This window comes from Artemia sp. Qi Xiang Cuo, chromosome 16, assembly GCF_049724085.1.
Source record: "Artemia sp. Qi Xiang Cuo chromosome 16, ASM4972408v1, whole genome shotgun sequence".
Lineage (NCBI taxonomy): Eukaryota > Metazoa > Arthropoda > Branchiopoda > Anostraca > Artemiidae > Artemia > Artemia sp. Qi Xiang Cuo.
The window spans coordinates 8060458-8085669 of NC_142809.1; the positions used below are offsets into that span (position 1 = coordinate 8060458).

The 25212-nt window shown below is 36.4% G+C and overlaps 1 protein-coding gene across 1 annotated transcript; it reads left to right on the plus strand.

Moving 5' to 3' along the window:
• LOC148942528 (presequence protease, mitochondrial) lies at positions 1 to 24688 on the plus strand. The gene is made up of 2 exons (XM_089102116.1): positions 1 to 68; positions 21627 to 24688. Exon 2 carries the CDS (start codon positions 21652 to 21654, stop codon positions 24625 to 24627), a length of 2976 nt encoding a protein of 991 aa, XP_088958242.1. The 5' UTR covers positions 1 to 68; positions 21627 to 21651; the 3' UTR covers positions 24628 to 24688.
• The last annotated feature ends 524 nt before the right edge of the window (positions 24689 to 25212 follow it).

Sequence of the window (25212 nt, forward strand, 5' to 3'; positions counted from 1 at the left end):
ACAATCAAAGATTTCAGCGATAAATTCAAAAACTATTACATGAAAATTGGCCGTCGGTTAAGCTGAAGGTTTTTATGCTTTACGCTTTTAATTTTTGTGGATTTCTAAAATTATAAGGAATATCTTTTACAGTAGTGGTAGTGGCCTAGGTAGATAAGCTATTCTATGGTTCAGGAACTTCTCTTTTTAAAGTTTTTGTTAAAATCTCAGAGACCTTAAAGTTAAATTTCAACTCATTACACACAGCAAAAAATTCATAGGCTAAGTGTATAAGTATCATAGCCCTGTTGCATTACAAAATAGAAGCTTCTGATTCTGAGCAGCAAAGTCATGTATGTTGCAGTCCCTTACTCCTTTATGATGTTTTCACTTTCATCCTAGCTCAACTATACACCAGTTGATTGAGATGATGCATGAATTCCACCAAAAAGTGTCCATCACATTTTTGGACTAAGGCTGTCTTTGATTCTGTTGATTGCTGTTCACTTTGGCTGATAGAACTATGGGCCTATCCCAGGAATATTGTTTGCCTTTTGAAAAGCTGTATGACAATTAAGAGAGCTGTGTGCAAGTCAATGGAAGATGCAGCCCCATATTCTTGGTGAAGACTGGAATCTGGCAAGGTTGCGCCACTGCTCCTAAGCTCTTCAACTACATCATAGACCATGTTATGGCCAGCATGACAAATCACTTTCAGGTCAGTCTTCAGTTTAGAGACCAGCTACTTTCTGATGCTGACTTTGCCTATGACATAGCACTAGTTGCAGACACCATTGAAAAGGTCACCAAAGCTCTACAGGTGCTCTCAGAAGAAGCCTCAAAAGTTGAACTGAAGATCAACTGGCAGGAAATCAAAGTTATGCACCTTGAGCCCCCCATGTCCCATTCTACCATAAAGGAGGTCAACATCAGAAGCAACCAAGTAGATATTGTTGAAGACTTCACTTACCTGGGATCTATTCTGTCAAGGGATGGTTTGATCACAAAAGAGGTTACATCTTGAATAGCCAAAGCATCAGCACTTGTTAGGAGGCTGAGCAGCATCTGGCAAAAGCCAAACATAAGGCACTTTACCAAAATGTACATTTACAATGTATCAGTCAGCACTGTGCTGCTGTATAGAGCAAAGATGTGGCCAGCTGCAAAATCTATCCTCAGTGCCATCAATGTCACACAGACAAAACACCTCCAAAAAATCAAGGGACTGACTTCACTGGACTGACTATGTTAGCAACCAGACCCTCCTGTCACATACAGCACAAACTCTTTTCTCAGTGCAGCTTGCCCAGCATACTGTCTGGTGGTACAGCCACCTCCTGTGCATGTCATACAAAGCCCCAGCACAGGTTGCATTTGACTTCAACCCCACCCTACACAGATGGAAGCAACCAAGAGGACACACCCCCACTAGGTGGAAAGACCAAGCCAATGAATTCCTTGCCCAATCCTACATCCTGGTGGAATAAGCTACAAGCCTGGCAAGTTTTAGGTCAACCTGGAGGTGCCTGGTCTCATTGTTCTCTATACTGAACCCATGGCAGGAGCCTTAAGTCAAGTCAACTATAGTGCCACCTAGAAATTTACTGTTTATATTAACAGACAATTCAGGTAGCTAAGAAATAAACTTTCCTCTATTGTCAGAATTACTTCCTGAATCCAAATTTAACATGCATTTGCATTGGAAATGAGGTAAAATTCTACTTTAGCTACTTTCTGCTATCTTGATAAGAGGTTAGGTTAGGAAAATGAAACTTTCAGAAATTGGTCTACAGGCTAAAGTGTGTCCTGGAAAGGTATTTTGAATTACCTATCTCCACTCCTTCTCCCTCTAGAGGGTCCTGACCTTTGATGACCTTAAAAAATCTGTGTGTTATAATAGTAAAACCCTGGAAAATAGATCTTCTGCTTAAATAAAGTATAACAAAATTGTTTTCAGCTTCACAACTTTGCTCAGTCCCAATTTATAAGGTTTTAAAGATATGCAAATACATTTTGTAAATAAAAAAAATTGATATGGCTTAAAATACTACTCAAATAACAGGAATTGCATTCTTCAGAACTAAAGCCAGACAAAAATAAACTGATAATCAAAATTAATGTAAAATGTTTTTTTGTCAAAATTTTAATAGGTAGGCCTATAGATCTGTAAAGGTAAAAAAAAAAGTAAAGAATATGGCATTAGACTCTACAGTCTCTACTGGCAGTGCTGATCTCTGTTTCTTGGCCCTTCAGCCAGGAAGTGCAATGAGGGGATGGGGGCCAACCATCCTGTGCTTTCACACACACTTCCTGTTTACCTTCCCCAGATTTCTCCAGGTGCCGATTTAAAGCTTGGTCAACTCTGGCTGAGCTTACAGAGTCACACCGCTGACCCCTGTCCCAAACATTTGTAAATTAAAAAAAACCATTGACTTGGCTTAAAATTCTGCTCAGATAACAGGAATTGCATTTTTCCATACATTTTGTAAATTAAAAAAAAAACATTGATATGGCTTAAAATTCTAATCAAATCACAGGAATTGCATTAAGTAGCTAAAGTAGAATTTTACTAGAAATGATCTGTACCCCCACCCCTATATATACCAGTTCAGGGTATATTCCAATTCAGGCATATATTTGCACATTAGAGGGGAGGAGGTAAAGTTCATTTCTGATGTAAATAAATGTTAAATTTGGAATTCAGGATGCAATTCTGACCAGGGTTCATGTAAAATCATTGCAGGAGTTGGTAAAATTGCTGTGTTTACTGATCCAGTATGAAGTTTCTGTATGTGACATGTCAGTATTTTTGTGGTCTTTACTGAACCAAACAAAGAATTTTAGTGGCATCAGAAAAATTGTGGTGCGAACCACAATTTTACCAACAGTTTTTTTTTTACTGAGTAACCAAAAACATTGGTGGGACATCCCCCCCCCCACACATGATGGCCCTGATTCTGACTGTAGTGGTAAGTTTGAAATTTACCCCCCCCCCCCTAATGTGTAAATATATATATGTTGAATTTGTATATGTAGGGGTGGGGGTAAATTTCATTTATGATGCAAATGCATGTTAAATTTGGATTCAGGATGCAATTCTGACTATAGAGGAAAGTTCATTTCTTAGCTACCTGAATAGTCCACTTATGTGAACCTTACCTGGATTCTTTATCTGGGTATTGATTGGTAGCATGAATAGGCTAATAAATTCCTTATACTTGTGACATTACAAAAACAGACAAGTACTTCTCAATGAACAAAGAAACAATTTCATAGTGCCTCCCTCTGGGCAAAATTAACAGTTTACAAAGATAATGCAAAGGTTATTGCATATATGCAATTCAGGGCGTATATTTGCAAATATAGGGGGCAGGGATGGGTGTGTTGTAGGTTCATTGTGCAAGTTCTTTTCTGATACAAATGAGTTCTATATTTGCAAATGAGTCTCATTGATGCAGCTTTTGAGTCACTACAAAGAGCAAATTTGATTACTCTTTATTCCTTTTTCCTTTCAATTCCTTTTATTCCTTTTTTTCCTTTTATTCCTTTTTCAATCAAGATTGTCTAGATCAATCAAGAGTTATCTCTATAGCTTTAGTTTGGCTTTAAAAACTATGGAGTGGCAAACTAGGGATCTGGATGCTGCTTTATTTTTTTTTCTCTGGGACAAGAGCTATAGCCCCCACTCCTTTTCCTTCTATTTTGGATCCTCCAATATACAAAAATTATGAAATTTCTCTTTAATAAGTCTTAGGAATTTGATTTTTGTGGATAATGGATGTATTTCATTTTTTGTTGATTTCTTTTGTGATGCAAGGTATCTTGATTCATAGTGTAGAGATTTACTTATGTCTGGTATTTAAACAGTATAATTGAACCCCAGGTTACAATAATCTGCAATACATTAAAGAATATAAAAAAGCAAAGCAAAAGCAACATTCATATCATTACATGCAAATACAGGGTATGTTACATCTCACTTCTCCTAAACAATAAAGAAAGACAAAAAAATTATCATTATCTCTGATTTAAACCAATATCTTTTCTTTCTGCACTATTAATTGAACTAAAAAGTCATAAATTACTTCACATTTTTTACAAATAAACACAATACTTTCACCCTTTAATTTATAAGTTAAGACTTGAGGGGGCTTTAACTACTCTTCCAAAACAGGTCACTTTTGATGGTAATACTCCACTATGATGGCGATTCTGGGCTTGATCCTGATGTTTGAAGAGAAACACTGGTGGATGGACTATTGAATAGGGTAGAGAAATTCTTCCAAAAAGATCATTAGAGCTGATAATATTCCACTGTAATGGTGATTCTGGGCTTGATCCTGATGCTTGCAGAGATGTCTCTGTTGGATGGACTATTGGATAGGGTAGAGAAAGTATTAAGAGATCCCATTGGACTTAATTCTGGTATGGTATCTGAGTTGCTCTGCTGGGGTTGCTCCACATTTGTGTCTTCTGTAGAAAAAAGGAACAACAAGAAAGAATCTCTCAAACCCCCTTGACATATGAAATAACCCATAGAAACATGTTGGAGTAGACCTGTTCTCAGGGGAAGGAAGCCACCTTCTGATTACAGTTGACTATTACCATATAGTTGATTCTTTGAGTTTGATCATCTAGGAAAAGCCACTTCTTCTCAGTACGTTATGTTCCAGCTAAAAGATCTGTAAAAAGCTCATAAAACAAATATTTACCACCAGGAAGCTGTGTGTGGTCAAGAAGCTGTACAAAACTATTGTAAATCTGCATCTGGAATTTGGAATGACCCTGGTGTCTCCCCAGTATAAAATGGATGTTGAAGCACTTAAGAGTGTCCAAAGATGAGCAGCCATGCTCATACCAGCTTTGCAAGACAAGTTGTATGAGGAACATCTTGTGTCCCTCAAATTCCCCACCTTAGTCTATCAAAGAAAGAGAGGAGACACAATTGCTAGTAACAAACTGCTCAAAAACAGCCTTTCAAGTCAAATTTTCTCCTCATCTGTTGCAAGTACAACTAGAGGTCACACAAAGAAGCTACAAATCCCCTATTGCCATCAATGTGAGTACCAGCACTTCTTCTCTGTATGGGCTGTCTCTGACTAGAACAGCTTCTCCAAAGCCACCATCCAGTCCCAAATCATAGATGCATTCAAGAAAGGAGTTGATCATGACTGGGCCAATGCAGAGTGCAGGCTAACCTGGGATGCTAAACCACAGTCATATCCCACCACTAGCAGGATGTTCCATAGGAGGCTCATAACCACATTATCTTGATGGACATGTAGTTTAAGGTAAACAAAATATCCAGGGACCTGTTTAGATCTCTCACTTTTAGTACTTAATTCCAAGTTGAATCACCAAGAACTGTTGAAAATATGCATATTTTTAGTGGAAAAATTCCTCTTTTTTGCTGATTATTTCATCATCACAGATTTAGCCTCACAGGCAAAAGAATATTGGCAGTGAGTGAACTAGATGAATTAGCTACACACAATGGGACAAAACACACCAGATATAAATTACAGGAATTAGAGCACTCTATCAATCCCTTGGTGATCTGACAACAAAAATCTCATTAAATCTTTGTTAAAGTCACCAAGGATCATGAATAGAATCCAAAGATTAGAAAGGTAAACTAACTTATTTTCCAGTCCACTTGTTAATATTGTATATGTTAATATCCAGTTTCATTATGAGTATATCATCAAAGTTCTCTCATCATTAGGGCTGTTCTTTTACTCATCTTTCTGCTAAGATCTAACATCTTTTGACAATGAATGCTTAAAAGTGAAATCTTAGCACTAAGATCTTACATCTTATAGCGTTCTTTTGCAAACGTCTTTCATCATTCTGCTCTGATCAGCAGTCTAAGAACAATGATGAGTATATCATCAAAGTTCTCTCGTCATTGTTCTATGTGGCAGAAATATGGCGTCCTTTAAATTTTTTGCTAACATCAGTGAGCTGTAAGATCTTAGAACAAAGATGAGTTAATAGAACAGAAATCTTTTCAGAAAGATGTGAGATCTTGGTGCAAAAGAACAGCTCTATAGTTCTATATGGCACAAAAATGGCATCCTTCACACTTTTTGCTAACAACAGTGAGCTATAAGATCTTAGAACAAAGATGAGTAAAAAAAACAATAATCCTTGCAGAAAGATGCAAAATCTTAGATGTCAGATTTTAGTGCTATAAATGGGTCTAATAATGATTAAGACCCTGTTTTGTGACAAATGAAGACATTTGTGTTTTTATTCAATTTATAGGGACAGTAGTAGAGGTAAAATATTTATTTCAAGAAACTGCAATCACAGACCCCAAAGGGCCAAATTTGTATTTTAAGGAAAAAAAAACCAGACAAATGCAACAAAAAATGTTCAAAACAACTATATACTTAAAAGTGGCTAAAGGATGCAATTAAATGGACCAAATGAATAGCTTATTCATTGATCTTTGTGTAAAACCATCAGTTTATGAGATTCATTAAAAAATAAACACATTCTTTACAAAAAATTAAATATTTTTATAAAAGAGTCAAAACCTTTGTTTTGTAACTATACAAAACTATATATATATACAAAAACTATATTATGGAAAACTAGTCATTTGTGAGATTTTGTTTTGTATCTATGTGAAAGTTTTGCATAAAGTCATATTTCCATTTCATATTTTATGGATTATGCCATAAAAACAGTTGTTTTGCATTTTCCATTGACTGTTACAGTTTTTATTATACCTATAAAATACTAAATAGAAATGGTGCAGAAGTTCTAACATTGACTCTAGCCAAATCTGCAAAAAAATTGTGCAATAATACAATATAGAATCAAATAACACACAACCACAACTTATTTTTGCAACCACTGAAGAAAGAGATCTTGAGCTTATTGAAGATAACAAGCTGAAATTCACATACAACCCAAGAATGGTTGTTTGTGAAGCATCACAAAGAGTGGGGTTAATAAGAACAATCTTCCTCCAGAGATCCATAGACTACACTTAAGCTGTACAAAGTCCTAGTTTGATCTGTTTTAGCATATGGAATGAATGTTGCATCTCCTGTTAATAAGGATGATGTAGCTGCCATGAAGTCTAATTGCCCAAATTTAGACAAAAAGATAAGGGCAATTGCAAAAAAGGTAGGGAAAGAAGGGTAATTACAAAACGTAGAAAGGGCAAGAATTAGAAGTTAGAATTTTAAATTTACGCACAGAGGAAAAAATTTTCACAGTAAATATGGGTTTTGACCTGGTTTTTATGATGCCTTGAGATGATAGTATTTACTCAGTTAAACCATTTTGAAATTATGTAACAGATGATTCTGAAATTCTGTAATCCATTCAAAGAAAGGCCACAGCATGTATAGAGGGGTGCAAAGTCTTGACTATCCTGCAAGATTAAGAAAATTTCAGCTACCTTTGCTAGTTTTTTGAAGGCAAAGGGGGGACATGATCATGACTGAGAGTTATCAATCAATGACAACCCTCCATCTTATCTCCAATCAGACACCCAGTGGAAGATCAGTGGCCATTTGAGATCTCAGATACTGTCAGTCGTTGGCTAGCCAACCACTTCTTCTCGAATAGAATTGTGTCTGATTTTAATTCCCTGACTGATGAAACAGTAAAAGCCCCTGCTACCAATGCCTTCCAATCTGGAGTCGATTGTGACTGGCAGCTGTAACCATGTAAGACAGAGTGGGATACAACTAATTTGAGTGATTCCCATTGCTCACCAGTGCCATTGCAGGATTTACCTTAGTTGCCTGACAATGTGATTTATGGTAGTATTTGCAAAAAATGTTTGCTTATGATTTTTATTGTTTTTTTTTTCTGACCTTTCTCATTATATTTGTTTTGTTTTTTTTCTTGTTGCATTTATTGGCTCTAAAGTGCAAATTTGGCCCATCTGGGCAACGGATAGTCATTTCTCAGAAATATATCTTATCTTGCCCAAATTTACAAAAAAAAATGACGGAAAAAAACTTTGTTTGACTGGGCAATAAACTTTTTTCTTCCTTAACTGCTTCAAACTAAAAACCCTAAATCCCTGGCCAATTGCACCCTAACTTACAAGAAAAAAGGTTTGAGACATCAGTCCCCCCCCCCAAAAAAAAGCAAATAATTGAAGCCCAAAAGAGGGAAAAAACGTTTCCAGTTGGCTTGAAACTTTCAAGGATTGTTACCTGGGCTAAGAGGCAAAAAGAAAATTAACCTGTTCACCCCCCTCCCCTTCCCACAAAAAAAAGATAAAGCTACTTTTTTTCAAGTGGTTTGGAACATACATCTGTTAGTTTGCACATCAAGGGAACCCCAAAGTAAAACAAAAGGAATTAGGTTGATTGTAAAAGCCCCCTAAAACTGAGCCAGAGTTTTATTAAAGATTGGCTTAAAACTTATATCTGAAATTCCTTGGCCAATTGGACCCAATTCTAAGAACAAAGGCAAAATATTGTTTTGTCATCATTGAGTTGAAGTGGGCCATAATCTACAAGTAACATTTTAGTTTGGGGCCACAGTCCTCCTTTCAATGGGCCCAAAAAAAGTTTATTTTTCAATTTGCCTTCAACTCCTGGATTGTTACTCAGCTAAGAGGGTTATACTTTTTTGATGGGAGAGTTTTAGGAGGCACAGAAATGGATTTGAAAACTTACAGCTGTGTGTGCCTTTAACCCTTCTAAAGACTAGAACGTCATTAGTGCTTTACTGAAAACAAATATGTTTTAAACATGTTTTGTTTTATGATTATAACATTCAGTAACCAAAAATTTTTGAAACTTCCAGGAATTATGTTACTCCATGTTAGACAATCAGTCTACTTTCATTGTTTTTTCCAGTAAACTTTATGACCATGATTTTCTATTTTTTGGTCAATGTTTAGACAAATATGAGCCACACTGTTCAGAATAAATATTGTTTGCCATAAAGAGTAATTGAAACTCAAACTTTAGTAGGTTCGAGAGAGAGGGGTAGCGCCACTGTTATTTGTAAACCTTGATTAGCCTTGCAATACTATTTATAGTTGAGTTGTTGTTGATGTTATTATAGGCAGCATAATCGCGCTGCCTAAGTAAAGAACAATGTTGGCACAATGTATTTATTTTTTTTTTCCATACCAGGGCACTTGGTATCAAAAAAGTTGTCGTAGAAACTTCAAAAGGGCTCATTCGATTGAAAATTGGAGTGGCTAGTGCCCTTTTTTATAGTCAAAAATGATTGGAAGGCAACTAGCCCCCCCCCCCCCCCCACGCCCGTCATTCCTCAAACCCATCCAATCAAAATTTTGAGATAGCCATTTTGTTCAGCATAGTTGATTTCCAGATAGAAAATATGTTTTTGAGGAGGACACTCCCTCAGAACCCTCAGGGTAAGGGTTTTAAGTTATGCCCTGGGGGCGTATAAGAATGATGCTGGCACAATGTGTTATTTATTATTTTTTTTTTTTTTTTTTTTTAGAGCAGGGCACTTCGTATCGAAGAAGTTTTCGTAGAAACTTCTAAAAGGGCTCATTCAATTGGAAATTGGATTGGCTTGTGCCATTTTTAATAGTCAAAAGTGAGGGAGGCAACTAACACCCCTTTCATGCCCACCATTTCCCGAAACACATCCAATCAAAATTTTGAGATAGCCGTTTTGTTCAGCATAGTTGATTTCCAGATAAAAATTATGTTTTTGAGGAGGACACTCCCCCACAGCCTTCAGAGCAAGGATTGTGAGTTATGCCCTGGGGCATATAAGGTTTTTATAGAAGGCGTTGTCGAAGAAACTTCAAAAAAGGCTCATTCGATTGTCAATTCAAAGGGCTAGTGCCCTTTTTAATAGACGAAAGTGATTGGAGGGTAGCTAACCCCCTCTCACGCCCACCTTTTCCCCAAACACATCGAATCAAAATTTTGAGATAGCCATTTTGTTCACCGTAGTTTTAAGTTCTGGAAAATAGGTCTTGAGGATGACAGCCCCCCCGCCCCCACCGCCCTCAGGGCAAGGGTTGCAAGTTATGCCCTGGGGGCATATAAGGTTTTTATAGAACGCGTTGTCGTAGAAACATCAAAAAGGGCTCATTTGATTGGAAATTGAAATGGCTAGTGCCTTTTTTAATAGTCAAAAGTGATTGGAAGGCAACTAACACCCCTTCCACACCCACCATTTCTCCAAACACATCCAATCAAACTTTCTAGATAGCCATTTCGTTTCATGCAGTTGAAAGTTCAGGAAATTATATCTTTGAGCAGGACACTCTCCCCCCCCCCACAGTCTTCAGGGCAAGGGTTTTAAGTTATACCTTGGGGCCATGTAAGGTTTTTATTGCAAGCTTTGTCGTAGAAATTTGAAAAAGGGCTCATTCGATTGGAAATTCAAACGGCTAGTGCCCTTTATAATAGTCGGAAGTGATTTGTGGGCAACTGCCCCCCCTCTCATGCCCACCTTTTCCCCAAACACATCCAATCAAAATTTTTAGATAGCCTTTTTATTCAACGTAGTTGAAAGTTTTGGAAATTATGTCTTTAAGGATGACAACCCCTCCCCCTCACAACCCTCAGGGCAAGGGTTGTAAGTTATGCCCTGGGGGCATATAAGGTTTTTATTGAAAGCGTTGTCCTAGAAACTACAAAAGGGCTCATTCAATTGGAAATTGAAAGGGCTAGTGCCTTTTTTAATACTTGAAAGTGATTGGAGAGCGACTAAAACTCTCTCACGCCCCCCTTTTCCCCAAACACATCCAATCAAAATTTTTAGATAATTTTGTTCAACATAGTTGAAAGTTCTGGAACTTAGGTCTTTGAGGATGATAACTTCCTCAGAGCCATAACTGCAAGGGCTGTAAGTTATGCCCTGGGGACATATAAGGTTTATATAGAAAGTTTTTGTAAAAATTTCAAAAAGGACTCATTTATTTTAAAATGGAAATTGCGCGTTTTGATAGTCGAAGATGATTGGAGATTAATTACCCCCCCTCTCACGCCCACCATTTCCCCAAACACGCTCAATCAAAGTACAGATATAATCATTTTTTTCCTCGTAGTTGAAAGTTCTGGGACTTATGTGTTTAAGGATGACAAACCCCCCAGAGTCCCCAGGTCTAAGGTTGTAAGTTATGCCCTGGGGGTATACAATGTTTTTGTAGATAGAGTTGTCGTAAAACTTCAAAAGGGTCATTCAATAGGAAATTGAGAGGGCTAGTGCCCTTTTTAATAGTCGAAAGTGATTGGAGATTAACTAACCCCCTCTCACGCCCACCATTCCTCCAAACATATCCAATCAAAATTTTCATATAGCCATTTTGTTCAACTTAGTTGAAAGTTCTGGAAATTAGGTCTTTGAGGATGACACCCCCCCCCCCCCCCGCCCTCCGGGGACGGGTTGTAAGTTATGCCGGGGGGGCAGATAAGGTTTTTATTGTAAGCGTTGTTGTTTCAAAAAGGGCTCATTCGATTGGAAATCGAAAGGCCTAGTGCCCTTTTTAATAGTCCAAAGTGATTGGACGGCTTGGCATTTTTATAGTAAAGATTGATGTGGGCATAATGTATTATTTTTTGTTGTTGTTGTTGTTTAGACCAGGGCACTTCGTATTGAAGAAATTGTCGTGGTAACTTCGAAAAGGGCTCATTCAATTGAAAATAGAAGGGCTGATGCCCTTTTTAATAGTCAAAAGTGATTGGAGGGCAACTAATCCCACGCCCACCCTCCCATTTGCCCATTTTGTTTAAAGACTAAATGTTGCCTTAAGATCAAATCAAAATTCACAGAGTTAATGCTAATTCCCAATAACGCATCTCAGCAGTATCCCAAGAACGACTGAGGATATTATGTTCAAACTGTCGGGACTACTTGTGCTTTTAAAATTTAACCAAATCAAAATAGCGTAAGTCTATCCAAGCTATCAAAGAAAATAAACAGATTTTGTTGCAAATGGTATCAATTTTTCTATTTCAGGTTAACTAGAGGAGGTATAAAACTTATTTAAACACTACTATATGTGTCCAGATTTTTAAAAGGGTGTATGTTGTTAAAAATTGCTGAAAATTTTTCTCCAGCCTACAAATAGCAGGCCAAACTATAAAGTCTTAAACAAAAGAAAATATTTAAAGTATTATTTTCTTTTTCCCTGAAAAGACTATTTCAACATAAAACGAACAGAAATTCCACAAAATAAATTTTTCAAGGAAAACTAAAGAACTCCATTAAACCAAAAATGAGCAAAAATAAAATCAAATAATCTACCAATCGTGAAACTGCCACAAATCAGTGTTTTGAGCCCAACTTATGTTAATCTCTGCTCGTTTTTAGTTTGACTCGGTTATTTATTGTAATTTCTGTTCGTTTTTGCTTTCATTTATTTATTGATGCTGGTTTGTGGCAGTTTCACGCTTGGTAGATTATTTGATTTTATTTTTGCTCATTTTTGGTTTAATGGAGGTCTTTACTTTTCTTTGAAAAACTTATTTTGTGGAAAAAGTTTTTTTGATTAATGATAAGTAAAAAGCATACACATTAGTGTTTTCAGTAAAACACAATTTGGCCCAGTATACTTTCCCTATAAGCTCCTTACCAATTGGTGATAGAACAAATCATTGCCTGTTTTGGGTATTAGGAATCAATACAGCGATGCTTTCCTGTAGCTTTTGTCTTCATTGAAGTTATCTTTTCTGTCTACATATCCTGTAGGTCAATCTTATGTATATAAATTGCTGTCCATGTTTCAGGTTTCTCATATAGATACAACCAATTTAAAAAAGTTGTTTCCATTAAAGTCTACCTAGCCCTATGTACATCCCCTATTAGTTACAAACCTATAGGAGACAAAAAAAAGGCATTACAAACCAAGTACAGCCAAAATTAGTTTTGAATTTATTGTCTGGTTATGAGTCCTCCTGGCCAAGAAAATTATTAGTGTCATTTTCAAGTTGACTGCTGAGATTTAATATAAGGTCCCGTTTTTGTTCATCTCAAATCTTTTGGTCAAACAGTTTGGGGTAACGAATTGTAAGTAAGGAGTGATTCGGCTCAATAGTAACCGAAATCTAAAAAATAGAATTTTGGTATCAATAGATATATCAAAAGAACTGGCTTTTTCTGCTGGTTCCAAATATATAATTCATTAAGTTTACTGTTACCTATAAAAAAAACTACAAGCCTGAGAAAATTTGCCTGATTTAAAAAAGCAGGGAAATGCTACCAGAAAGTTAGAGAATATTAATGAAAATTTCACCATCAGATTCAGTGTATCAGAGAAGATCACTGTAGAGGTTTCAAGGTCCCATCTCCAAAACTGTGGAATTTTGTAATTTTTTTTTTCTCTGATAGGTTTTTCTCTTTGATTTTCTCTTAGTTAGTCTCTGTCTTGATAGGAACAACATCAATTGGATCTTTGCGAGTTCTTCTGTATTTCTCTACTAGGAAATGAACTTCTGGAAAAGTGAGGAGACGGACTGACGCGCTGAATCTCTATCTATAGCCTATCGCTAATTTTTTCGTAAGATCATCCTCTTATATTTGGGAAGATTGCAGACATTTATTTCCCTTTGTTATCAAACACCAAGGAATATCGTAATAGAAAAGCAAGACGACCGGCGGTTCAACAAACAATTTTTTGATCCCTTGAAGGAAAATAAGATTAAAGAATCATTCTACCTGAACTTTTTATAAATTTATCAGTCAATAAGACAAATCATTCCCCTGGCCTGCTTTGGTTGTTTTGAGTTGTTTCGGGAAGTAACACTTTGGAAGAGGCAAATTTTTGGCCGAAATACAAAAAATAGGCAAAAAATGGAACGTGTTAGAAATTTAGCAGAGGTTGCAAGTTCTCGAAGAGAGTGTGAACCCTAAGACAAATCCTACGTTTGTTCTTGTTTTGACTACAGCCCACGCAAATTTATAATAGCATTGAAATTGAATTGTTGATGTATATTCAATGATGTCTTTTTTGTGCTCCCATAAATCTCTTTTATGCCAACTTTTGTTCCCCATACAGTTAAAGACCTGAAAATTTTGTTGTTGTTTTTTCTGCAGAGAATCTTAGATGAATCAGAGCATCACTGAGCTTTTGAAAACCACAATTTTCTCTTAGCGAAGTCCATGGCTGTTACCAGATGGCAGATTACAATGGCTGTTACCAGAATCTTCGGCTGAAAAATTAAATTAAAAAAAAGTTTTTTCAACTGAAAGTAAGGAGCAACATCGAAACTCAGAATGAATAGAAATTATTACGTATATAAAGCCGCTGCCCCATCCTCAATACCTCGCTCTTTACACTAAAAATTGACTTTTTCTTCCAATTCTTTAAGAACAACGACTGAAACACAAGGCCCGTTTAATTAGAATAATAAGCTTTTTAAAAGTTCTAAAAAAAAAACTATAGCGTAAAGAGTGAGGTATTGTGGATGTGGCAACCACTCACATACACGTAATAACTTCTGTTCGTTTTGAGTTTTGATATTGCTTCGTACTTTCAGTTAAAAAATTATTTAATTTCTGATCGTTTTTAAGTAATGTCGGGAAATCTGGCTCCCTCTCCGTGAAAAATTCCTTCCCTCACGGGAAATCCCTCAAAAGAAAGTTTTTTCCACGTAAAATGCCCCCTCCCAACAGGAAAATTCCCCTCAGACAATTCCATTCTAGCGGAAGATTTGAAGCTCATTCGTCAAAAAAAAAAAAAAAAAAAAAAAAAAAAAAAAAAAAATCCTTCACATAAAATAATATTTGCAAATGAGTCTCATTGATGCAGCTTTTGAGTCACTACAAATAGCAAATTTGATTACTCTTTATTCCTTTTTCCTTTCAATTCCTTTTATTCCTTTTTTTCCTTTTATTCCTTTTTCAATCAAGATTGTCTAGATCAATCAAGAGTTATCTCTATAGCTTTAGTTTGGCTTTAAAAACTATGGAGTGGCAAACTAGGGATCTGGATGCTGCTTTATTTTTTTTTCTCTGGGACAAGAGCTATAGCCCCCACTCCTTTTCCTTCTATTTTGGATCCTCCAATATACAAAAATTATGAAATTTCTCTTTAATAAGTCTTAGGAATTTGATTTTTGTGGATAATGGATGTATTTCATTTTTTGTTGATTTCTTTTGTGATGCAAGGTATCTTGATTCATAGTGTAGAGATTTACTTATGTCTGGTATTTAAACAGTATAATTGAACCCCAGGTTACAATAATCTGCAATACATTAAAGAATATAAAAAAGCAAAGCAAAAGCAACATTCATATCATTACATGCAAATACAGGGTATGTTACATCTCACTTCTCCTAAACAATAAAGAAAGACAAAAAAATTATCATTATCTCTGATTTAAACCAATATCTTTTCTTTCTGCACTATTAATTGAACTAAAAAGTCATAAATTACTTCACATTTTTTACAAATAAACACAATACTTTCACCCTTTAATTTATAAGTTAAGACTTGAGGGGGCTTTAACTACTCTTTAAAAACAGGTTCCATTTAGACAATTCCATTCTAGCGGAAGATTTCCCCAGAAAAATTTCTTGCGGACGATTCTGGCTAAAGAAAAATTCTTAGCACACTTTTATTTGAAAAATATTTTAATTTCTGATTGTTTTTAAATCATACCGAAAATCCCTCCCCTCTGTGGAAAGTTCTTCCTGAATATACCCCCCCCCCCCCCCGGACAATTCCTTACAAAGCCTCCACATGTAAAATTGAGTCGGCAAAGAGAAAATAAGACAAAAAAAAATTCGCAAAGGAATTCTGGCCAAATCACCTAGAGTGAAATTTCCCTTGGAAAGCTCGTCCTCGGAAACTTCCCTCCCTACCGGCAGTGCTGATCTCTGTTTCTTGGCCCTTAAGCCAGGAAGTGCAATGGGGGGTTGGGGGCCAATCATCCTGTGCTCTCGCACACCCTTCCTGTTTACCCTCCCCAGATTTCTCCAGGTACCCATTTAAAGCTTGGTCAACTCTGGCTGAGCTTACAGAGTCACACCGCTGACCCCTGTCCCAAACATTTGTAAATTAAAAAAAAAACCATTGACTTGGCTTAAAATTCTGCTCAGATAACAGGAATTGCATTTTTCCATACATTTTGTAAATTAAAAAAAAAAACATTGATATGGCTTAAAATTCTACTCAAATCACAGGAATTGCATTAAGTAGCTAAAGTAGAATTTTACTAGAAATGATCTGTACCCCCACCCCTATATATACCAGTTCAGGGTATATTCCAATTCAGGCATATATTTGCACATTAAAGGGGAGGAGGTAAAGTTCATTTCTGATGTAAATAAATGTTAAATTTGGAATTCAGGATGCAATTATGACCAGGGTTCATGTAAAATCATTGCAGGAGTTGGTAAAATTGCTGTGTTTACTGATCCAGTATGAAGTTTCTGTATGTGACATGTCAGTATTTTTGTGGTCTTTACTGAACCAAACAAAGAATTTTAGTGGCATCAGAAAAATTGTGGTGAAAAGCACCACAATTTTACCAACAGCTTTTTTTTACTGAGTGACCAAAAACATTGGTGGGACATCCACCTCCCCCCCCCCACACGTGATGGCCCTGATTCTGACTGTAGTGGTAAGTTTGAAATTTACCCCCCCCCCCCCCCCTAATATGTAAATATATATCTTGAATTAGTATATATAGGGGAGGCGGTAAAGTTCATTTCTGATGCAAATGCATGTTAAATTTGGATTTAGGATGAAACTCTGTCTATAAAGGTAAGTTTATTTAATATCTACCTGAATAGTCCACTTATGTGAACCTTACCTGGATTCTTTATCTGGGTATTGATTGGTAGCATGAATAGGCTAATAAATTCCTTATACTTGTGACATTACAAAAACAGACAAGTACTTCTCAATGAACAAAGAAACAATTTCATAGTGCCTCCCTCTGGGCAAAATTAACAGTTTACAAAGATAATGCAAAGGTTATTGCATATATGCAATTCAGGGCGTATATTTGCAAATATAGGGGGCAGGGATGGGTGTGTTGTAGGTTCATTGTGCAAGTTCTTTTCTGATACAAATGAGTTCTATATTTGCAAATGAGTCTCATTGATGCAGCTTTTGAGTCACTACAAAGAGCAAATTTGATTACTCTTTATTCCTTTTTCCTTTCAATTCCTTTTATTCCTTTTTTTCCTTTTATTCCTTTTTCAATCAAGATTGTCTAGATCAATCAAGAGTTATCTCTATAGCTTTAGTTTGGCTTTAAAAACTATGGAGTGGCAAACTAGGGATCTGGATGCTGCTTTATTTTTTTTTTCTCTGGGACAAGAGCTATAGCCCCCACTCCTTTTCCTTCTATTTTGGATCCTCCAATATACAAAAATTATGAAATTTCTCTTTAATAAGTCTTAGGAATTTGATTTTTGTGGATAATGGATGTATTTCATTTTTTGTTGATTTCTTTTGTGATGCAAGGTATCTTGATTCATAGTGTAGAGATTTACTTATGTCTGGTATTTAAACAGTATAATTGAACCCCAGGTTACAATAATCTGCAATACATTAAAGAATATAAAAAAGCAAAGCAAAAGCAACATTCATATCATTACATGCAAATACAGGGTATGTTACATCTCACTTCTCCTAAACAATAAAGAAAGACAAAAAAATTATCATTATCTCTGATTTAAACCAATATCTTTTCTTTCTGCACTATTAATTGAACTAAAAAGTCATAAATTACTTCACATTTTTTACAAATAAACACAATACTTTCACCCTTTAATTTATAAGTTAAGACTTGAGGGGGCTTTAACTACTCTTTAAAAACAGGTCGCTTTTGCTGGTAATACTCCACTATGATGGCGATTCTGGGCTTGATCCTGATGTGTGAAGAGAAACACTGGTGGATGGACTATTGAATAGGGTAGAGAAATTCTTCCAAAAAGATCATTATAGCTGATAATATTCCACTGTAATGGTGATTCTGGGCTTGATCCTGATGCTTGCAGAGATGTCTCTGTTGGATGGACTATTGGATAGGGTAGAGAAAGTATTAAGAGATCCCATTGGACTTAATTCTGGTATGGTATCTGAGTTGCTCTGCTGGGGTTGCTCCACATTTGTGTCTTCTGTAGAAAAAAGGAACAACAAGAAAGAATCTCTCAAACCCCTTGACATATGAAATAACCCATAGAAACATGTTGGAGTAGACCTGTTCTCAGGGGAAGGAAGCCACCTTCTGATTACAGTTGACTATTACCATATAGTTGATTCTTTGAGTTTGATCATCTAGGAAAAGCCACTTCTTCTCAGTACGTTATGTTCCAGCTAAAAGATCTGTAAAAAGCTCATAAAACAAATATTTACCACCAGGAAGCTGTGTGTGGTCAAGAAGCTCTACAAAACTATTGTACATCTACATCTGGAATTTGGAATGACCCTGGTGTCTCCCCAGTATAAAATAGATGTTGAAGCACTTAAGAGTGTCCAAAGATGAGCAGCCACGCTCATACCAGCTTTGCAAGACAAGTTGTATGAGGAACATCTTGTGTCCCTCAAATTCCCCACCTTAGTCTATCAAAGAAAGAGAGGAGACACAATTGCTAGTAACAAACTGCTCAAAAACAGCCTTTCAAGTCAAATTTTCTCCTCATCTGTTGCAAGTACAACTAGAGGTCACACAAAGAAGCTACAAATCCCCTATTGCCATCAATGTGAGCACCAGCACTTCTTTTCTGTATATGCTGTCTCTGACTAGAACAGCTTCTCCAAAGCCACCATCCAGTCCCAAATCATAGATGCATTCAAGAAAGGAGTTGATCATGACTGGGCCAATGCAGAGTGCAGGCTAACCTGGGATGCTAAACCATAGTCATGTCCCACCACCATCAAGATGCTCTACAGGAGGCTCTTGACCACCTTATCTTGCTGGACATGCAATTTAAGGTAAACAAAATATCCAGGGACCTGTTTAGATCTCTCACTTTTAGTACTTAATTCCAAGTTGAATCACCAAGAACTGTTTAAAATATGCGTATTTTTAGTGGAAAAATTTCTCTTTTTTGCTGATTATTTCATCATCACAGATATAGCCTCACAGGCAAAAGAATATTGGCAGTGAATCACCCCTGGGGAAAAAAATAAACTGTGATCTTTCTTCTGGCAAAAAATACAAAATTCTGCATTTTTGTATATGGGAGCTTGAAACTTCTACATCACGGTTGTCGGGAACGCTGAATCTGATGGTGTGATTTTTATTGACTTTTAGGGGGTGTTTCCCCCATTTTTCGAAAGTCAGGCAAATTTTCTCAGCCACGTAGCTTTTGATGGGTAAAGTTAAACGTAATTAATGTTATATATTTGGAATCAGCATAATAATTCAATTCTTTTGATGTATCTATTGATATCAAAATTCCCCTTTTTAAAGTTTCGGTTACTGTCGGGCCGCGTGGCTCCTTACTTACAGTTTGTTACCACCAACTGTTACATGTGATGGTAAACTAAGCTCACTGCCCTTTGATTCAGGAAAATGTGGTTGGTTCGACCCAGTAGTAACTGCAACAGATTTTTGTGCTGTTTTTGGTTCGAGAAGCTAGATATTGTGCCAAACTAACAATATCCTCTCAGAACTCTTGGCTTCAAGCAGGCTGCTTTTGGTTGAAGCGCAAAAGTTTTGTAGGAACTAATTGTCGTAATACTCATAGCAGTCATATTTTGCCCAACTTTCTAGAAATAGGCCTTTCAAACAGGGCTTGCTTTGGCCAATAGGGAGCTGATTTAATGTATTTCTATAGAAAACACAGCAATTAACCAACTTCTTGCCACCAAAGAAAAAACAATATAATACAAAAAAAGGTAAAAATAATAATAGCACAAAGGGAACAAAATAAATGAAAGTAACAAAAGGGAAAAATGACATGAATGACTCAAATTATATAAATAATGGAAATTGATTTTGTGCAATTAATAATGACTAAACTAAGGAAGTACTATAAAACACTAATTGGTCTAAATAAAATGGGGTATCATTTAGATGGCTCTTAAATGAATGGACATTAACTGCTTCAGAAAACCAGGGGGACAGGGTAGGTCATTTCATGGTTTTATTATATTCCAATTTTTTTCTTTAGTTTTTCAGCATAAAGTTTAAGCTGGTGATTTGAATTATAATCAGCAACATTAAACAAATAATTAAATTTTGCCGGCAGGTTTGGTATTGTTCTCTAGCCACCAACAATGTGTAATTTATTTTCAATAATCTCTATTGCTTTGATGATTTAGCTACAATTTTACATATGCTTCAGATCCAGAACATATTAGTGCGTTTTTTTTGGTGGGGGAAAGGGTCGGAGGAGGGGGTTACGGAGTATTATTTTTCCATGGAGGATGCTTCCTTGGGGGAAGGGACATTTGTGTGAAGGGGGCGCCGGATTTCCCAGCATTATTTAAAAAACGATCAGAAATTAAATAAAAAAAAAGTTTTTTCAACTGAAAGTAAGGAGTAACATTAAAACTTAAACTAGTAAAATTTAAGAATGTTTGGCAGCTGGCAGCCAGAGGGCAGCGACGAGGACCTCAGAACTGACCCATGCTTACTTTCCAAACTACAGGAAATCTCTGGCATGATCATGGCATGGCATAAGCCTGTTTGTCTCTTCCGAATCTGGTTGTCTGCCTTTTAATGAGCTGTAGAAGAGATATCTCTCGTTTGTTACTAGAGGCTATTTTTGGGGAGGGACAGAGAGGGCACTAACCCGGGCTTGGAAATTTTAGGGGCGCAAAATTTCAAATAGCCTGAATAATCTAACGGTTATAATTATTTTGCGATTTGTGAAGTTTTATTCTCATTAAAATAAATTAGAAGGTGTGTTAATAGATCAAAATAATAATAAAATATTAATCAATTAGTAAAATTAAAATAAGTAAAAAAACGAAAAATAATTAAATGGTATTAATTAAAAAAAAGTAAAGAATAGTGCATTGGAATTTACAGTCCCTACCGACGGTGCTGATCTCCGTTTCTTGGCCCTTCAGCCAGGATGTACAATTTTGGGAGGGGGCAACCATCCTGTGCTTTCGCATACCCTTCCTGTTTACGTTCCCCAGATTTCTCCAGGTACCCATTTAAAGCTGGATCGACTCTGGTTAAGCTTAGAGAGTCTCGCCACTGACCCCGTCCCAAACCCAAATAATTGAGTACACTAGTATTCGAACCCTCGTCCTATCGGACAAAGGATCGTAAATCCAGCGCACCAATCCACTTGGCTAGGACGGCTTCAAATAACAAATTAGAAAATGATTTAAAAATAAATTATTATTTACTTTATAAAAGAAAATTTTGTAAAATTTTACCTGAAAATTTTGTGAGAGGCAGGGGTGTGGGGCAAGGCCGTATCCAGGGGGGGGGGGTGTTACCGGTTTTTAACCCCCCCCCCCCCCCGAAATTTTTGACCGAGTCAAAAATAAGTCGAAAATTAGTAAAACCTAGGTAAAAATCAGTATAATGAGTCAAAACTGAGTCAAAAATTAGTAAAATCCCCCCGAAAAAGTCAAAAATTAAAAAATTAGTACCCCCCCCCCCCCCGAAAAAAAATCCTGGATCCGCTCTTGGTGTGGGGGGACTAATCAAAATTTTTCATCTGGTACAAGAGAGGCCAGTAGCGCCACTGTTTGTTACTTATTTTTAATTGTTGATTTCCAAAATGTACAATTATTATTTTTTTTGCAGATACTTTATTGACTGTGGTTTTATCATGGGAATTCTACGTGGATTCTTGCGAAAGGGTCATTTTGCTGCACTTCGTTTTCAGTCACGCCTGGCAGGCTCTTTTGTTGGCCAAGAGATTCATGGGTTCACGGTAAAAAGGGCGGAGGATATACCCGAACTTTTTATAAAATCAACGGTGCTTTCACATATCAAAACTGGTGCTGACTATATTCACTTAGCCAGAGATGACTCAAATAACGTGTTTTCGATTGGATTTAGGACAATTCCTAGTGATTCAACGGGGGTCCCTCATATTTTGGAACATACTGTTCTCTGTGGTAGTCAGAAGTATCCTGTTCGTGATCCCTTTTTTAAGATGCTAAATAGGTCCTTATCCACTTTCATGAACGCCATGACTGGACCTGATTTTACTATGTATCCTTTCTCAACTCAAAATGATAAAGATTTTAGGAATTTGATGTCGGTTTATTTGGATGCAGTTTTTAACCCTAAGCTTGAGAAGCTGGATTTTCTTCAAGAAGGATGGAGACTAGAGCCAGAGAACCTCGAGGATCCTAATTCAAAATGGATGATTAAGGGGGTTGTTTTTAATGAAATGAAAGGGGTTTATGCTGATCCTCAGTCAAATTTGTCTCAGAAAATCATGAACACCTTATTGCCAAGTCACACATATGCTACTGTTTATGGAGGGGATCCTCTCAAGATACCTTCTTTAACTTGGGAGCAATTGAAAAACTTTCATAGACAGTTCTATCACCCAAGCAATGCTAAGTTCATTTCATATGGAAATATACCTTTTGAGAACCATCTGAAATTCTTAGATGAAGAGTATCTTTCAAAATATGACAGAATTAACCAAGCAGCAGTCGTACCATTAGAACCTAAATGGACAACTTCAAGAAGAATTGAAGTTGAAAGCAGAAATGATCCAATGGCTCCTGAAAAAGACAAACAAACCACAGTTGCTGTTAGCTTCTCTCTGAATGATGCAAGTGACCCACTGGAATCAACAATATTGCAAATAATATCTCAATTATTAATTGATGGGCCAAATTCCCCGTTTTATAAATCCTTGTTAGAACCAAATATCGGAATTGGGTATACACCCGTTACTGGGTATGATGCACATTCAAGAAACGCCATGTTTACTATTGGTTTGCAAGGTGTACAAGCAGAAGATACTGAAAAAGTAATTGAAGTAATTCGGACGACATTTGAAGATGCTGCCAAAAATAGGTTCCCTGCTGAACGAATCGAGGCTGTTTTGCATAAAATTGAACTGAGCATCAAGCATCAAAGATCTAATTTTGGACTTGGGCTTGCTATGGGCTTAACCCCACCTTGGAATCACGAAGGTGATCCTTTAGAGTTTCTGAAAGTCAATGAAAGGCTTTCACGTTTTAGAAACCAAATAAAAGAGAACCCTAATTTCCTCCAAGAGAAAATTAGACAATATTTTATTGAGAACACTCATCAATTAATTAGTGTCATGTCACCTGTGGTTGATTATGAAGAGAAGCAGCTGCTGAGTGAACAAAGATTGTTAAAATCTAAAATAGATTCTCTTACAAAAGACGATAAGGAAATCATGCTCCAGGATGCTCGGGAACTTAACAAGAAGCAAAAACATATTGAAGATATATCAGTTTTACCAACATTACTAATGGATGATATCAAACCAATTCTAGAAAAAACAACTTTAGATCATATAAGCATAGGAAATGCTAATGTTCAAATATGTTTGCAGCCAACAAATGGTATAACATATTTTCGTGCAATACTTTCAGCCAAAAATGTTCCAGATCACCTTAGAATGTATGTGCCTTTGTTCTGTTCTCTTGCAACTGAAATGGGTGTTAAAGGTTTAGACTATCGTCAGTTTGACCAGGAAGTGCAGTTGCGAACTGGTGGTCTTGGCGTTGGACAGCATATATCAGAAGAAGTTTCAAGTGTGATGAAATACGAAGATGGTATAATGATTGGTTCACATTGTTTAGATAATAATATTGAGCATATGTTTGACCTTTGGTCTAGAATATTTCTGGATCTAACTTTGTCTGATGTAGGTCGGCTAGAAACATTAGTTCGAGGAATGGTGGGAGACTATATCAACTCTTTAGTGCGAATGGGGCATGCATATGCGATGGGCGGGGCTTCTTCCTGTTTGACACCTGTATTGAATATTAGAGAAAGTACTGAAGGTCTTACGTTCATCAGGGAGTTAAGGACTCTAACTGAATCTGGGAAATTTGAACAAATCCTTGAAAATGTCCAAAAAGTAGCAAAAATAATTTTATCTGATTCTCAAACCCGGTGCTCTTTAAATTGTATTCCAACATCCAGAGATTTAGCTGTTAAGAGCCTAGAAAATTTTTTGACTTCTATTACCCTTGGAAAAAGTGATTCTGGTCGTTTTGTAGTAGACAGAAGTACCTTTAAGCCAGCTTCCCAATGGACTTACAACACACTTCCAGTCCCAGTAAATTTTGTATCAAAAGCTGTACCAACTGTACCATTTTCGTCTAGTGATTTTGCTTCTCTTAGAATTTTATGCAGACTATTAAGTGCTAAATATCTTCATACTGAGGTACGTGAAAAGGGCGGGGCTTATGGCTCAGGTGCAGTTGTAGGAAGCCATGGCGCTCTTCAATTCTATTCGTATAGGGATCCAAAGGGCTTAGAAACTTTAGAAGTTTTCAATAAATCACTCGATTGGCTAAGTAATGCCAATATTGACGATCAGATGTTATTAGAAGCAAAGTTGAGTGTTTTCCAGAAAGTGGATGCCCCAGTTCCACCTGGCTCTAGAGGATCAAGGTTTTTTGTGCACGGAATCTCGGATGAACTTTATGAGAAGCATAGAACTGAGTTAAAGCAGACGCGCAGAGATGATGTTTTGCGTGTGGCAGAAAAATATTTGAATACAGATTTGTGTGGTGTATCTGTTCTGGGACCACAAACTGATAAAGTCACAAGTGATAACCGATGGAAAATTTTTTGAAGTTTTAATTTGTATGTTTTAGTCAATTAAAAGAACGATATAATGTAATATCTCTTTGAAGGTATGCTTGGTAGACAAAATAGACTGTTTCTGTCTGTTATGATGTAACCCAATTTTGAATTACCAAGGACATCAAAATAATAAAATAAATTTATCCTCTAAACCCATCTTATGTCCATTCATTCCTGAAAACCGTAATTTTCCGTTTGGTTGTTTCAAAATTTTTAGCTTTAAATGAGATTGCCACATTTTGTCAGTGTTGTCACGTTGAGCCGTGAAACAAGTAGGTAAAATTAATTAGATAAATTTCACAATGCTTTTGTCCATAAAAGTTTAAACGTAACAATCTGTTGATTACCAAAGACAACAAGCCTTCAAAGGAAAGCTGTATCTTTTTAATCTGATTGGTGTTATTTGTTTTTTATCTCATTTCTTGCTGATTTTTCACCCTCGTTTCTCTTTTTAAGTTTTGTGCCCGCTACTGTCAGAGATTGAAGAACTGCTTATAAGGACTTAAAAAAAAATGAATTCCCAATTTTTCCTAATTTTTGAAGATATGTGTGACAATATAAGTTTAATGTTAAC